Source organism: Vespula pensylvanica, chromosome 2 (genome assembly GCF_014466175.1).
Source record: "Vespula pensylvanica isolate Volc-1 chromosome 2, ASM1446617v1, whole genome shotgun sequence".
In the NCBI taxonomy this organism is placed as follows: domain Eukaryota; kingdom Metazoa; phylum Arthropoda; class Insecta; order Hymenoptera; family Vespidae; genus Vespula; species Vespula pensylvanica.
In genome coordinates, this window is record NC_057686.1 from 18176826 (window position 1) to 18195454 (window position 18629).

Genomic DNA, 18629 nt, shown 5'->3' on the forward strand with positions numbered 1-18629 from the left:
TACTCGTCGAAATTCAAAGCAAAACTGAACTAGTTATTGACAAAGTCGGTCAAAGGTCCGACTTTGTTGTCGTCTCACGAGGCCAAGTATTCCCACTTCGCAATTCACGTCTAAAATAAAATAATTCGCATAGAATATTAAAAGAATGAGTGATATAATTATGTACTTGAATTAATTCTGTATTATTATTTGTGGAGAATGCTTCCTATAAGCACTGCGATGTGCACTCGTTGAAATACAGAAGCAGATTGATTCAATTATTGCCAAAGTCATTCAAAGATATCTTTTTATTTATGTTTCAAATTACTAATATCGGTTCAAAATTTAAGCCTAAGAAGAAATAACTTAAAATTATTTTATATTTAACAAATGTATCGATACCTATAATATTTAATCAAATTGACTATCGTTTAAATATTAATTTATTTAACTACGCATACTTCTATGTCCTTTAAATAATTCTAAAATTAGCAAAAGTATTAATTTTTAATTCTCACGTTTAGAAAAAAAGTTTTTCGATGTTTACTCGTAGATGTATAAAATAAGACTAATCCGGTAATTGTCGAATCAAAAAGATGTTTTTCTTTACGTTACATGTAACTAGTAACATGACCGTTTGTTTAAAATTTAAGTCTAAGAGAAAATAATTCAAAATTTCTAATTTTTTTAAATATAAAGGAAATTAGACAGTTTTTTAAATTTAACAATATATCAGATACTAAGACCTACTGGTATAAATAGGTGAAGACTTATTTGCTTATTTTACCATAGAATCATCTGTCGAAAGCTCATTAAAATGTCCGAATGATTTATCGAACGGCTTCTCCGCATGAGCATCGCAAAACGCGTTTCATTGTGTTTGAAATGGATCAAAAAATCTGAGGATCGGTTTACTTACACAAAGATGCAATCGTTTACTTGACGGAAAGGAAACGTTGAAGCGTTTAAATGAAAACCAATAGTGGGGGTGTACGAGCTTCTTCTCTTTTGCCGCAAAATTCAAGAGGCGCCACTGTACGAAATTTTTTTTACAAAATATGTCGAAAATAGTGTTTACGTAACAGCAATTCCAACCGTAATTCTTGAACGATTTTAATGAACAGGATCTCATTTTAAAGGCGAAGGTTTGAGCAAGGACATAACTTTTTCGAATCTCTGAAAAAGTTTTATTTTTATGCATAAATTATTCTTAAACATACATTGTTTTTCAGACGAATTTTTACAAAGTAAACAAAGCATTCTTAAAAATTTAAGAAATTGATGTCTTCAATGTTAATTATTATAAAACCTGAAATGATAAATAGCCTTGAATGTTTCATCCAGTTTTGAGTGTGCACGATATGGAATGCTGTAATAGTAAATTTGTAAAAAAATTGGGAACACCAAACATGTATTCAAAAACACAATAATTTCTTTTGGCCAATCAAATATTTTTATCTCACATTTATAAATGATATAAAAATTTTATTTTAATATTATGTATACAGTTTTTTTTTTTTTTTTTTATACAAAAACGTTTATTATATTTAATAAATCAATCATTTTATTATAATTGCACATAACAATATAGTATTAATAAGATATTATATAATTACGCATGATAATACATTTATATCAATTACTGGTTTTCAAGTATATATACAATTTTAGATATCAGGTATCAGTCTCAGTATAGAAAATTTGAATGCATTTCATTGTATATAGATTTCTTTTTAGACCATATTTCTCCTTATTTCGATAGTATCAAGATCTTTTCAACGCTCTTTTAAACGAGAATAAAAAAATTGATATATATTAAAAAATTTATATATATATAAAAAAATTATAATCTGCCTAACAAAAATATTAATATTCTGATTTTATTCTTTCATAATCAGAAATTTATTTTCTACTTTAAATGATTCTTTCTTTATATTATTTTGAAGATGTTTATACATAATAATAATTTTAATTTGACAAATATAGATATATAATTTTATATGAAATAATATAACATTCAACGCTCATTTAAGTATTCATCTTATTACGTTTTGCTTTCTCTCCTTTATATAAACAAGAAAGATAAAAATTTAGTGTTATTCTGAGACTATAAATTATTATATTTGATGTGTAAAATAACGAAATAGTAATAAATTTTTTTACATACTTATAAAAAGATTGAACAAATACAATGAAATGTATATAGAAATAAATAAAAATATTTATAGTTTACAACATGCAGGAAATGTGTGTTTTCAGTTATTTAAATCAGCTATACATTATAAAAACAAAAGCTGTATACTAAATAATACGATTTATACTATCAACATAAAAATGGTCCACTTATTATACTCAATATTTTTTATCAAGAAATTCAAAATATCTTCTTTGCAAGTAATTTTGTTAAATATATAGGATATATATATATTATATATTTAAAATATATATATGTATATATATATATATATATATTTAAAACATAAAAGGAAGATTCTAATATTAAGTATAAAAAGAAGATCGCATATTGTTCTTATTTCTTTTTTAAGAACATTAGTAACTTACTTTTGTCAAAGATAATAGAATTAAATGAGATGTATAATAAAATCGATCAAATATTATATATCTATTCTCTAATGTTTCTACCAGGTACTACTATTCACTAATTGAATACAGATCATTGCCCTGTAATTATATAAATTTGTAAATACTTCTGAAGTAAGCATACACACTTTTAAATACATCAAAGTATGCCTATACTTTTCTTGAAGTTAATGTGAATAGTAATATTTATAAATTGTTTCCACATAAGTGTATCTATAATCTCCTTTCTTTTTATTTTTCTTGGTGCTTACCTTCAGATAAGATGTACATTTATTTATTTATTTATATATATTTATTTTTTATGGAAGTTTGGCAGGAGGTATAGAGATATAAGCACTACATAGATAGATTATAATGTTTTCAATAACTTTTTGATACTATTTTTTTTTTTTTTTCGGAAACGTGTTCAAATTGTTAGCGATGAAAAATTAGTACGGATGAAATGAAAAGACCTGCCTAAATGCAATGAACTGACTACTGTACACTTAAACATTTTTTTCAATACATGAACATTTGAAATAATCTCAAAATAGGCAAAGCAACATAATAAAGGCTACACGTTTTAGATACATACACTTAAAATCTTCATATAAATTGTTTTTTTTTTCTTCTCTTTAGAAACAATATAATCCAATAATATTCTGCATCAGGACAAATGATGAAAAATTGTATATCTTTAAATATGTGTGCATACTGATATATCAATAGCACAAATAGAATACAGAATTAAAAGTATATTGCTATGATCGCATTATTATATTATATTTCTTGATAAATGATTTTAAATGTTTGTATACTAATAATTATTAAACAATTAACAACATATCATAAAATGATAATAATATACAGTAATATAGGAGTTTTTCAATAAAAAAGAAAAATATATGTATATATATGTATATATATATATATACATACACATTGATTTTTATAAATCTGTAGTATTTTTAGAAATAATATAATATTTTATACTTCACAATTGATCTCTGAAACAAATTTACTAGAATTTATAAAATCTAACATTTGATGTTTTACTTCTTTTTTTTGCATTATGAAAAAAAAAAAACTTTAAAAAACGAATATATTATAATCAACTTCCTACATCACTGTTAAGTATGATTTGACAAATATCTGTGGTCATTCTACAATCAGGATTCATTTCTGTCAGCCGACGTTTAGACTAGCCTAAATCTGGCTAGCACCTAACGTTTCAAGCAAGCAAGGCACAGGACTTCTAATGGCTCAACGTGCGTATGCTAGGAGGCACTACTCAACAGTTCCATGCCCTTAATGCCTCGTCAGCAGCAGCACCAACAAGTTAACACTGGAAACGAAAATGCTTAGAGTGTGCGGTATGAACTATTATTAGTATGTAGAAAGTGCATTTTTTGAAAGATTTATGTTGACTTAGTATCATAATTTTATGTACGTATACCCATTTCATAAAATACATTAATATGCCATTGAAATCATGAATATAACAGAAAACTGAATTATAATTAATTATAATATTTATGTAAATTCACACAAATTTTTGTTAGATTATTACAAATCGAAGCGTGCATTTGTCTTAATAATTTAATTTATGATTCCTTTTTTTTCTACTGATCCCTTTATGTATTTATAGCTTTTTATAGTATACATACATATAATTTATATAATATGGTTAAAATAATACGGATATACTAGCACAAATTATCAATACAAAAAGTGTAGACTATATTCATTTTTGAAATAGATATATCTGAACGGCTGAAATTGATCACTTTGGTTGAATTATCATGTAACATTTTAATAGATAGAAAAATAGGCAGTAACTTTTGTTATTTTCTTAATACAATTAAAACTATCACCTACTATAATAATAATAATTTCAAAAAGAATATATATGTACATATTTCTTTTTCATGTATCCTCTATATTGTATTTAATACGTCGTTTAGCATTTATATGTATTCGCTATATTTAAGCATAATCTCTGATAAAAAACGATATTTTACTTTGAAAAGAAAGATCGTGAATAATAAAATATATAAACTATATTGTGAATATCTAAACATATGCACAATTAATGAAATGTTATTTTCTTTGCAATAATTATCTATTATAAAAATTATTTAATTAGATATTATACATACGTAGTTAGTTGGTAATTTGTGCTAAGAAATATCAAATACATATCAAATGAAAAACACTAAATTACATTTGAACCATAACTGAAACCGAAGGCATGATTGCATGATTTCTTAATTGGCATAATTAACATTAAATGTGACTAAGCACATGAAAGGAAATAGTCATTCGTCTAATTATTTTCTCAATGCAATCAGGCCTCTATCACCACTTTGGTATAGTTGATTATAGCATGATCATGCAAAGATATGAAGCAAAGCTATATCATGCCTTAAGAAAAATATACATAGAAAAATGATGTAAGAATTAGAAAATTGGCAACAGATTCGGCATTGTTTAGAGAAGAGGCATGGAAAGAAGTCAATTGTTTAATCAATATCTTCACCACTTCTTACTTGAAACCAAATTTCACCAAACCATCACATCCCCATCTCACCACTTCTCTCACCAGGCTTGTCTTGATGATACATCTACGCAAGCTAAAAGAATGTTTGTTTTCTGTAAATGTTTACTACCGCATTAAACTCTATATATAAAATCACAGAGCAATTTTGTTAACTGTTAATTTATGATGCACAACATAATAACATAGCGGCATCAATTTATTAATCATATTATACCCACGTGTATCATAAAAATATATTTAAGGAATATCGTTGCAATGCTTTTTTTATTGTAAAAGTGGTTCATGCAAAAATGGATGGTCACGTATCAATTTAAGATTATTTCTCTTTGACATTTTATATATAAAAGTATATTATTTATTTAAAAAAATACATATAAAATAATCGCGTAATACTTAGGTTCTCTACATTGGCGCTCAAAGCATCTAATGTTCTTGAAAAGGAGTTATAGAAAAAATTTGTATAAATTGTTTTTTAATTCACAAAAGTCTCTCGACGAATAATATCACGTATAGAATGGAGTAGTAACTGTATGGAGTATATTGCCTATCGTTTATAATAGAGAGAGAGAGAGAGAGAAAGAGAGAGAGAGAGAGAAAAAGAGAAAGAGAGAGAGATTTTTACTCGTGTAAAAATATTGAAATCATTTATGGATATTCCATAGAGAATGCATAAACGATTTTTATGGAGAAAGTCGCGCGATTAATTTGGCATACAGATATAATGATAGAAATATATCATATTCAATATTCTCCCACATTGAAATAACCAATGTAGCAAATATACATCTCGTCATGCGATCATCGGAGAATTTTCGTTGCATTAAATATATTCGATGCACATTGCAACACAGCGGTGCAAGATGTAACACGATGGTAGTCGATGGTAGAATTGTATTACCACCGCATGGGAAACAAAAGCCATGTATATACACAGGAGGCAATCATGAGCTCCTCAAAGGAAAAAGGAAAGCTTAACGTTCTGCTGCCGAAGTTACTCCTTGCCAGACGGTTCTACGCATCGATAAACTGCAAAGCGTTAAAGTGATCACGTTTTACCGGCAATCGATAGAACTGCACTTCCGCATGGCCGATGTCGTTCAACGAACATCAAGTTCGTTAATACTAACGATTAAAAATTGAAGTTAAACATCGAGCCTACCATGTTGCGGACGCCAGTAGATACATGCCAGGTATAGGGCCAATATAATAACCAGGATTTCGACCAAGGCTAAACCAGCTGCAACTCCTATAACTATTGCGGCGTTTTCTTCTACCGCGGTTATTATCGCTTTGTAACAACCCTGAAAGAACGATATTTCTTTTCTTGCATTTACTCGTCATACAGATAAAATCTAATTGTCAACATTTATTCAATGCGGTGTTATTCCGTTTACCGTTTGATAATAAGAGTTCGATGACGTAGGATTGAGAGGACACGAGCGATCTTTCAGCTCGCCGTTCTCTTTTATGCAACAAGATTCCGGGACCACTTTGTTGGTCTTCGTCCAATTTGTGCTTTCGTGAAAATCCAAATAACTTTCAACACCGCAACAATGGAGCTGCAAAACGATCGAATAAATAATATTCGTTTTGGACGATAATCATTCCACTTTGCGATCTAAATGAGAAAACAAATACCTGGGTCATAATGCCATCCCATGCGACTGTCACGGTTTCGGTCTGGTCCACGCTAGCTGCGTAATACTTGATCGTTGACTTCAGGAAGCTTTGTGTACCCTTTTCCGCCTATACATTGCGTTATATCTCGACGTTAATAATCGTCGCTACATACATTATCATTGCGATAAACTATTCTATCGTATAAAATAAACAATAATGTTCAATAATTTTTAACATTTTTTAAATTTCATCGATTCAATGAATTTTAAAGAGAACGATATTCAAAATAGAGAGCACATCTCTTCAAAGAACTTTCACGACTCTACAAACTGTCCAACATCGGAATCGCTTTAAGCAAATATAACTGTTTTCTATCGTGGAAGTTTTCCATATATATATATACGCACGTCTCCTTTTAGTCCAAACGCAAGGCCAACCACCACACATTCCAGAACCAAAACCAATAAAAGAAGGACGCCGTACTGCAATCAGAGAAAGATATTTCTCTTATTATCGGCATCTCAACGAATTATCTAAATATAGAATATAATACGTATTATTTCAATCGAATTATGCATTACGGACTTACGACACAGAGGAGACATCTAGATTCGAACATTGCTCCGCAATATCCCAAAAAGCTAACGATGAACGTGAGGGCACCGGCAATGATCAGGATGTAAGACATCATTTTTATGACATCGGTATCCGTTTTGGTCTGTAACAAAAAAATAAATCGTTCTTTTATCTCGATCCACCGATACGATTTGATTAATAACAAATATAATACGTATGTAGTAATATCTTCCCGTATTCGAGTCTATCCAAAATCATTGAACGATATTTTTTTGTAAGTTCCAAATATATTTTATCAATTTTCCTTTTTCTTATTGCAAAACATTTACGAATAAAGTATTGTCGTCATTACGACAGCGTACTTGATGTATATGTAAGAGAGGATGACATAATGGTTTCACAAATGGCACTTAGAGAACACTTATAAGGTCGCTATGTACGAACTGTCCCTGTCATATGTGATCCCTATCGAGTTTCACGAAGCAGCAGCAGCAACAGCAGACATAGACGACATAGTCCCTCCTTTATGCGAACGATATATAAGACACATTTCATCCAACAGCATGTGAACGTTAAATATTGTATCTTGGGCTCACACTCCTTCGGTTGCTCGGTATAACAAATTTACTCTCAGGAATCTGTCTGCGTAGCTTGCGAATAATTTTTTTCATCTATTCCATATAATGGGGCATCAGCAGCAACAGCAACAGCAACAGCAGCAGTAGGAGTAGCAAATAAGTAATAGCATACCTCGCCGTTATTTCTTCAAGGGTATCTATAAAATTTACATATTCCAGCAGCGACGAGACAACGACGTATAAGAGGAGCCTTCTTCTCTTTAGCTATATATTTATCAACTTCGTTGCCTCGTATAATTGTCCTAAACAAAAAAGAAAATGTCGAACATCTGTCGGAGAATTTTTGGGTTAAATGTCGGAGAACATTTAACATTGAAATGAGCACCGAAAAAAGGTGTCAATATTTGAAATTATCCGTTATCGCGATACTACATTATTCAGGACACCGAGTGAAAGGATCAACCGAGTCTGCATTAAATTCGTTTTCAACGTGATTTTGCAACCAACTACGATTAAATTGGAATTATGTTTAGGTCGAATTTATCGATAAGTCTATTATTGTACGCAAAAAAAAATGAAATGAAATATATTTTTTCTTCAATCCATCATCCTTATCCTTCCAAATGAAACACGGGGATGAACGAAGTTTCATAATCACGTGCCGTGACATGGCTATTGCAAAAGAGTAAAAAAAAAAAAAAAAAAAAAGAAAGAATGAAGAGGAGCACGGAAGTATAGTCTAATCTCGTCAACGCTTTTCTAATTACGCGTACACGATGAATAGGTGCACCCCGGGATGCATCTCTCTCGGCGATAATGAAGGTGAGACGGAGACGTGATTGCTACGTAGCGTCAAGAATATGACGTAACATATGTATACCTATGTATGTGCATGTAGGCATCTATTTTGGATGACATGAGTCCTCGTCGCAATGCGTTGAGTACTAACGACACGTTCTTTTCAAAGGAAAACACTTTACCAGAGTATCTTTCGACTCTACGAATGGCAAAAAAGGTACAAAAATTCACATCGGCACTTTCTACTTAAGTACATATGTAGGTACATACATATTTACCTATGTACGTATATATCTACATACATATATACATACGCAATACGTCACATTGAAAATGCATCTTAACACCGCGTATAAAAGAAAACGCGCTTGAACGGGGAACATCGTTCTTTAAAATGGAACGTGCGATTAAGTGCTTTCATTATACGCCACTTTTAATTGCATTAGAACGAATCTTCACACACTGACGTCTGGTTTAAACAAGTAGACCATCTTACGCAAAACTTTTTATTTAGATTAGTTACGAGAATCTGGATCTATTTACACGTATCGTCTAAACACGTTGAAAGTATTCTATTACTTCTTTACAAATGTATCTAAAAATAAAAATAAAAATAAAAAAAAAAAAACAGAACACGTTGGAAGGTGCAACCAAGCCAAATATCGAAAGCAGCATTGTCGCGGATTTAATAAATAAATAAATAAATAAGTAAATAAAAAAAAAAAAAAAGAAAATAAAAGCTCGATGGAGGGCTTTGGCCCCGGTGTATCTATGTTGCGATCCCCGGTGCAGGGGCACTCTGATCCTCCCACGCATCGTTTTAATGTGACAACCAATCATCTCATCAACTTCGAAGTACCGATAATTACGAGGACTCTCTCTCGCTCGTCGTCTCTTTTAGTCACCATTTTTATTCACCCATCCACATCCCACCCGTTGTGTCGTTCGTGTTGCGAATAAACTCTCTCGATGGAGCTAACTCTACGTGATCTCTCGGTATTCCGTTGATAAAGTTCATTTTCAACCGAATGTCCAATTAACCTTTGACCTGGGAAACGATCGTTCAATTATGAACTCGGTTTAACGTACTTAGTCGGTACATCATTCGCGTTTTCGTTAAACACCATATTTCCTTTTTTCTTTATTATTATATTCCTTTTTTCTGTTATTATTTCCTTAATGCATAAATGACAACGTTTTGTCCGCCGATAGGAAAACTTTTGCACGAATGTGGATGTCACGAACAATGACTTTTACAATTTCTTGTTATCTTCTCCTTCCCTCTCTTTCTCCCTTTCTTTTTCTCTCTCTTTCTCTCTCTCTCTCTCCCTATATATATATATACACACACACATACTATATAGGTAAATACATACGAATCTTCTCAGGAAAACCGGAAAGAGGAGTTGTTACGTAAAAAAAAGCTAGCAGATGCTTCCAACACTGACACACACACATTCAACCGAGTTAAAACATGAGTATGGATACACGTGTATATCTTTACGTAGGGTGTATACCAAAATACATATATACGTACATATACACATAAAAATGGAGTTCGTTTATACGACAGTACGGTACGACGACGACGACGACTACGACGACGGATAAGAAGACATGCGAAAAACTCTAATGCAGGAACGCAATGCTCCCAATTCCCAGATGCATAATGCGCTTCTTCCAATTCTACGACGTGCTGTACGAACGACGGAATGTCGCACGAAACAAAGACGCGTTCTACTTTGTGAAACGCGACGTATATATTATGCTTGGTGCATCATCCATTTTGTATATACCATGTATATATACAGGTATGTATGTGTGTGTGTACATAGGTTACACTTTAACACATTATGCCAAAGGGTGAAAAGAGAAATAACATTTTTATAAAAATACGCGAGAGGAAAGAAAAAATATTTTTCTTTACTTCGTTTATTCACTTATATATATATATATATATATATATATATATATATATATATTCTCATTTTTAACTTTATCTTTGAAATGTCTTATGTGTGTAGGTTTATGAGTGCACGCCCAGAGAATTTTCAAGAAATTTTTATTGGAATTTATTATCAACACGTTCACAGTCAATTTTGTTGATACGTGCCTCGAAAATTATTTCTGCTCTTCGTCGATTTATTTTATTTATCTCTGTTCATTTTTCATTTTTCACGTATAGCAACGTTTCAATAAACTTCTAATAAATCAAATTTATCGTCGATGCATTTAATTAATTCTGTTTACCCTCTTTGAAAATTATTCCTTATTCTTAGCTTTATCATTATATCGTTCCTTATTAATTTTTAATTATAGATATATAGATACGACAACAAAGAATTTCAAGCAACTTCTATTAATATTTATCGGCGTTCAGATAATTCAGTTTGGATAATTTTGCATAAGTTTTTCGAATAAAAATTCATTCTACTATCCACGATATATCCTCACGTATAATATACATATATACATATATACATATATACATATATATATATATATCCTTCCTGACAATTAGCATTTATCTTATGTAGCATAAAACACATATAGATTAAAATCACTAAAATCTCAAATGGAAATTTCGTAGATCCTTTCTTCCTTTTCTTCTTCTTTTTTTTTTCTTTTTAATCTTCTCAAAGTATTCTAACTAGACACGCGACGTAAACGCCATTGGGCGCGTCACGGCGTGACGGATATCCGGCGATTCGCGTGTGACCCTCCGATCTCTAAACTAAGGATATTAGATATTAGATTCCACACGATTAAACACCGCTCGAACATTCATTCTTTTATCCCCTTTTTACAGATTACAACTTCGATGTTTTCTCCGTAACGAAAGATATAACACGAAACACAATTTTATTGTTAGGTATTGCGAAAATTAATTTTTTTTTCCTTTCCTCTTTTTTTCTTATTCGTAGAATACATACGTACGTATAAAAACATACGTTCTTCTTCGCAGCACTTTTCTTATCAGATAAGTAAATTAGATACACGTGAGTTATTTTTTTATTCGTTCACTTGGGATCTTCTCGACGTTGGAAAAGTAGTAGCCTTTTAATTATTCTCGTTGCTCTCGTGATGTTATACTAGATGACCACGGGAATGATTAAATTACAGTCATCACTTCGTGCGTGTAATACCCTCTCACTTCTCTAACAGTATTATAGTGTAAGTCGAGATAAATCGTGCAAGTATTTACGAAGGTCGCGTATTATGAAGCGTTTTCTAAAATTCAAAGATATAAAAACGAGTTGATTAGAAATAATTAATATGTGTGTGTGTGTATGATACTCGTTTCGTACTTTCACTTATAAATTGAAAACGATCAGACGATCAATTAGAAATGTATGCCTCTACGAATATATATATGATATACTCGTGTATATTTATATAATAATATTTATACGTACGTCTACATTTATTATTACTTATAGTATATTCGTTTATATCTATAATATACTCGTTTATTTCTACTTTTACTTTATAATTAAAAGATAATCCCCTGATACATTTACCTGATACATATTGCGTAATAAGATTATAAAGATAATACGTAAAACAAGATATTTGACTTGCGATTCTCATAAAATATTAAAAAAGTGACTACTCGTGCTATTGTTTCAATATAAAATTAGGTCAGTCATAAGTGCAAGTTCCTTTTTTTATTCTCTCTTTTTCTCTTTGTCTCTAGAGTTTGCACAGAAAAGGACCTCGTTAAACGTCGTCGTCGTCGTTGTCGTCTAACCCTACGCCATCTTAACGTATCGTGTTAGCTAGAAATCGTAACGGTAAGAGTCTCGGCACGTATACGACCTTAATATTTTCCTTCAAATTGACTTAATACAGAATATGCTAATTAGATGTACTCTTTCGCTCGTTTCACAAAATGACGTTAATGAATCACGCGTCTCTCTTTCTCTGTATCTGTCTGGCTGTACCCTTAACACTTGTAACCTTCTTAAGAAGGGGAGAGGAGTGGAAAGAAAGAGCTAACAAAACGACCTACTTTTCTCTCTCTATACAAACTTGGAACTTTGTATTAATGATAACCGGCTATCTCAAAAGCTCTTCTTTTCTCTTTCATCTCTCTTACACACGCACGTGGACAATTTTGACAAATTTACTTTGAAGAAACGATCACTTAAGAAGCGGAGGAAGATGGAGAACGAATAAAAATTCTTTTACAATTTTTCCATTATTATCATATTCGGATTAAAAGAGCTTCATATGGATTCTTGAAAGGGAAAGTTTCACGTTACTTTTACTTATACGATTCATTTTTTAACTATTCTTCTATTGCTTGCTTAGAAAAGTATAGACTTTCTTACGAGATAATAATAGAAACGTATTTGGTGAAAGAACGAACAAAATCTATGAAGATGCTTTTGATATACTTTCTCGATTTAAAAATCCCTCAAGATTCTTTATAAACACTCTCTTCCTCTTCTTTCTTTTCCTTCTTTTCCTCCTCCTCCTCCTCCTCCTCCTCCTCCACCTTCACCTCCTTCTACTTCTCACGCCAAAAAGGTGTAAGATAGCGAAACTCGTTTGCGAACCGGTATTTTTCGTTTCGAGAGGAGCACACAAGACAAGACAACACAACACAAACCCAGGTGCTGTCTTTCCTTCGGTTTCTTAGAATGACTGCTTGTGATAATCGGACAAATTGCGTTACATTCATGTTTGCCAGACCCTCACCGGTACAGTGAGTTAATCTCATCTTTCGAACAAAACTACGTGCGGCATATATAATACATAGATACATGCACATTTATCGCGTTGTGTATCACATTGTGTACGTGTGTACATATGTATCTACTTTTTCATGATTTCATCCTCGAAAGTTCCAAGGTCGTTTCGGAGCAAATGTTGCAACGAACGATCGAAAGCAAGAAAAGAAATTCTCTTGGTCCCGCATCGTTATCGATTCTACGGAATGGACAGATGAAAAGTTCACGAGATATTACGATATAATCATCTTGTCCTATCCTTTTTTTTTTGTTTTTAAATGATAAATGCCAACTTTAAATTCGTTTTCTTTAAACGAATTAAAAAAAGAAATAAGAAAAAGAAAAAAAGAAAAAAGAAAAAAGATTCTATGCGAAATTCATGTATGTCAACGTTTCGATTACTTCGTTTACTTCATTTACTGCGACATCTCGAATCCTTAATCTATCTAATTCCGTTTCTCTGTGGTAATGGTATAATTTTAGTTCCATTAGTGTCACGCTAAGATAGTTTTGGACAAGTAAGAACCGTCCAGGGAAAAGTATATCGAATGAAATGACTAGGTATCATGATATTCCAGTGAAAACGATATTATTATCTTAAGATATAACTTCAAAGTGGGATTACATAAAATATATGTAATATTCTTCGATATTACTTCATTTTACATAACATTCACTACGTTCCCTCCTCGTTACTCATTAATCTACTTTTTTTCTATTTATTTGTTGACTTACACCACTTTTCCATTAAACGGCTCATATATAACTTATTTTAAACCGTTTCGAAGATTTACTCGAAATTTTAATCCAAAGTTAACTGTTCACGTAGATTTATTAAAAAAATTTTTTTTTCGTTATCGATTATCGACATGAAAGTGGTAAGCATATTATTTGAAATCTGTCGTATTAGAAATTACGTAACTATACGTATGATACGTTACGTACATCTACGTACATATATTATGGAAATAAAGATTTAATCGATGATAGAAGCGTGACAAGACTCGTTGTATTTGTGAGATAAAAATGAAGGGACGTCGCGAATTCTTGATTTTACGTTTGCTCGATAGCGACGTTTTGACGTTTCTACGATTTCTTTTTTCTTTATTTTTCCTTCTTCTTCCTCTTTCTAATTTAAAAGTCTAATAAGATATCGGAAATATGTACGTTTAAAGAAAAACGTCGTAAAGAGTTGCTGCAGTATGGTTCGAACGTAAGAACAAACTGTGGGTTATGTTCATCCCTTATCTTCTTATCGATGATCGTTCGATTTTCCAAATACATATGCGCATATAATATGTGTAAGCTTTAACTTATCCAAGCAGATATCGATTCTCTTGGAGTATCTTAACGGAGGTTTGGTATTTCGCCAAAAGTCTCGAAGGCAGAAAGGTAGATATAGCTAGACTGTAACAATGAACGCAAACAGGTGGCCGGAATAACGGGTTAAAGAAAGTACGGTATAAATCTTCACTTTGAATCTCTTCTATGAAAATCGTCATTTTCTTCGTCATTATTTAATGCGTATCATAATAATCATCTAGATTCTTTTTTGTTCCTTTTTTTTTTGTCTTTTTTTCTTTTTACAAAGTGTTGATTCATCAAGAGTAATCTGATTCACATATTCCACGAGGAATCATATTTCATTTTTTGTATCCAAAGTGTAGTAGTAGTTGTCTATACAACGTTATTATTAGTATATCTTTTTTCTCTTCTTTTACATTCCCGTCATACGACTCTTAATTTATTATCGAATTAAAATTAAAACGGTGTTATATTTATTTACCATATTTTTCTAATAAATCACCGAACCAAGTAAATTAGAGTTATATGTATATTTATGTATATTTATTGATAATATTTTTTTAATTAGTTTCTAAGATAATTACCGATGCAAATAAATCGATGTAACGTTGAACTAGTTTCTTCGAGAGAGTATTTTGAAAATGAAAAAGGGAAAGGAAAAGAGAAAAAATACTTTCGATAGCGATAGACCGTCGAAATAAAATTTCAATTTCTTACCAGAATATCGGACTGGTCGAGTTTGGCGATGAGGTTCGTGAAGGAGTTCCTGTCGGCGAATAACCAGATACCAACGGTCAATGCTGCTCCGCCAGCGACCTGTATAAAAGACATGCCCGATGTAAGATTTCGTTCTGCTTCGAGGAGCTCAAGGCCACTTGTGAAGAAAAGGAGAAGCGAGCATTCCTATGGATATTCTACAATAACACGAAGCAAAAGGACTTCCTAATTCGCGTGCGGTTTTACGACCGTTTCGATTCCCCTCTTTCGTGTCGGTAGTATCTATCTCCATGGGATTGGTTTGCTTTCATTGTTCGAGCTACATTTTCACATTGAGAATTCTACGAAAAATAATATTCCTCGAGGGAGTGGGGAAAAAAAAATGTAAAGGATAAACGTCGATTATTCGCTGAACTGAAACCGAGGAAAACGATTTAACCCACTGTAACGATATATTTTGAAGTTTTGAAATTTTTGCAATTTCATTTCTTTTTATCATCGAAACGAAATTAATTACTTTGTGCAAAGTTTTAAATAATTTTTATATATCAGTTATATTACACAATGAATATATTATATCATATTAGTATTAATATGATAATATATTATTTTATAATATTCTCTAATATAAAATGATACTAGTGAATTAATGTATAATATAATATACTATTATATTAATTGTACTACTATACCAGTAATATTATATATATATTTTTTTATTGTATTATTTATATATATTAATGTATCAAATTCTCTATATACTATTATAATATATACTTGTACTAATATAAATAATAATATAACTTGTTCTTTATTTAAATCAATAGTATAACTGCTTCATTATATATATATATATAATTTTTTGTCTAAACCCGCATCAAATATTGAATTACAGAGGGTTAAAACCATTTTACCATTTTCCTATAAACGATTTTCTTTCTTCGTAGACACGATTTATCATCGATCAATCGTTACCATCTTTTCTACATAAGATACTCTAAGTATATCTGTAGATATATACTTTATATCCGTCGACGGGTTTGTCTCGACGTTTGACATATGTTCCTTCCGTATTATTCCGCAAGAAGGATGAAAACTACGCGAAATGTACCTTTTTTCTTATCGTCGAGGATCGACAGAGAAACCGTTAAAATTACCGATTGTTCACGACGACGTTTCTTCTCATTTTCTAAGGGAAGAGGAACGAGTAATACGAAAGAAGAATCAATCCCCGTCAAAGTTTTCTCGCAGAAAAGGAATTTTAAAAGGAAAATGAAAAGTTTTCTTCTCCCTTTCTGGTGGAAATAAGCTTTTCCTCTTTCTATTTTAATTAGAACTTTCGTTTCGATAAACTCAAACCAAATGGAATAGAAAATATTAGGAACATTTTTTTTCCCTCAAAGTTGCAAACAAGTCGTACAAGTTTATCGTTTTCTTTCTTTTTTTTTTCTTTTTAAACGATAAACGATGGTTTTCCAACAGTCGATTAAATAAACTTTTTGCAATAAATTTCGAGCATTTCGTGCAAAAAAGAAGAGAAAAAAAGAAGAAAAGAAAACGAAGCGATACTCACGAAAAATACGAAGTTGAAGAAGCACAGAAAGTACTTGGCACACTGCGAGGCGCAACCCATTTTTGATTTGGTTTTCTAGAACTTTGTCTGTAAAAAGAAAAAAAATATATGTATATATCAAATCTTTTTATACAAACTAATCAATTACGAGGAGAAACGTGTCTTTTTAAAAGTGCTATAGATTGAGATTCTTTTTTTTAAGATAGTGACTTGAACAAGCATTTTTTCCTTAAAATCTTATTTTTGTGTAAATATATATATATATATATATATATATATATATATATTTATATATTTATAATAAAAAAGGTGCACCTGACGAACGCCTATCGAAAACTTGGCTTTCATCCAAGTGCCACTTATTTATTGCGTTCTCGAAGCGGATAGAACGTAGTAACCTAATAAATTACACACCCACGTTTTCTCTTTCTCTCTCTCTCTCTCACACTTTTTTTTTTAATTTCACTTATATATTTATAAAGATTACGAAGCAAACCTGGACGAACAATTACATTGTAAATATAAAAAGTGTTCGTTGATATATAATAACGATAAGAATAAATACACACTTGACAGTCTTTATTTCATTGAACAAGTGAAAATTATCAAAACTCGTAAAAATATATAAGAAATCGTACCAAAGTTTTTCATCGAATTAACCAAAGAAAAAAGAGCAAAAACAAAAAAAAAAAGAGAAAAAACGAAATTTGTGATATAAATTAAAAATTTTCCAATTTGTTTTTACGATAAAGTATCTGTCATCTTTCTCAAACAATCTCGTTAAACTTTATTTTCTTTCATAATACATTAAAAATATAAATACGATTTTTTTTTTTATACGATTTCTTGATGTGAACAAATTTTATATTTATTGTGCAAATATTTTTATAATATTTGGACGTATATCGGTGTTGGTCGTCAACGTGCAAAAAATGTCGACGTATTTATTAGCGAATTAGCTCTACTTCTGATTTCCATGCAGAATGGGCGCGAGAGACAAAGAAGAATAAATTGGTCAAATTGATGAAGGCTGTCTGCTAGCAATGGTTTTCAAAGAAGACGTTGTTTCTCGAATAAGTATAATAACGTGTTTATAAAAGCATCTATATATATATATATATATAAAGAGAGAACGAAAATTATCTTTGTACCTTGTGAGATGTTATTTTTCGTTCTGAGACGAAGACAATAGTTCATTGAGAAATATTTGCTAAATATCTATGATTAGATCATGGGAAATATTTCTAGAAGATTAAGATCTTGTATGAAAGACAAAGCTGATCATCTTACTCGTTTAAACGTATTTAATATATATGAATCATTGTTATGTATAATAGATAAATCATTTACAGATAATATTATGTATTATATTATATATATATATATATATAATCATAATATTATGCATAAATATTATTTATATTATATTATATATAAACAGTGCGATAATTATTTCATAATTTATAATTATAATATTATCCATAATAAATTAATAAAAAATAATAAATAACATAATATTACAAATTATTGCGTTATTATAACATAAACGTGTATTGAAGTAATAATAACGCTAGTAAATTATCAAACGTATCGACAATAGATGAGCA

General features: G+C 30.7%; 1 protein-coding gene across 5 annotated transcripts in view; it reads right to left on the minus strand.

The window, feature by feature from the left end:
* Positions 1 to 3536: 3536 nt before the first annotated feature.
* LOC122627065 (tetraspanin-1) overlaps positions 3537 to 18629 on the minus strand; it is a 28735-nt gene continuing 13642 nt past the window's right edge. For 2 of the 5 annotated variants that reach the window (XM_043807835.1, XM_043807834.1), the window contains exons 2-9: positions 17023 to 17109; positions 15450 to 15548; positions 7329 to 7457; positions 7147 to 7221; positions 6758 to 6865; positions 6514 to 6678; positions 6279 to 6420; positions 5452 to 6145 (exon numbers count right to left, since the gene is read on the minus strand). In XM_043807835.1, coding sequence (XP_043663770.1) covers positions 6111 to 6145; positions 6279 to 6420; positions 6514 to 6678; positions 6758 to 6865; positions 7147 to 7221; positions 7329 to 7457; positions 15450 to 15548; positions 17023 to 17082 — 813 coding nt within the window. In that variant the 5' untranslated portion in view covers positions 17083 to 17109 and the 3' untranslated portion in view covers positions 5452 to 6110. Of the gene's footprint in view, positions 5193 to 5451; positions 6146 to 6278; positions 6421 to 6513; positions 6679 to 6757; positions 6866 to 7146; positions 7222 to 7328; positions 7458 to 15449; positions 15549 to 17022; positions 17110 to 18629 lie in introns of those variants that run through there. The other 3 variants (XM_043807836.1, XM_043807833.1, XM_043807837.1) reach the window with 3 other exon arrangements.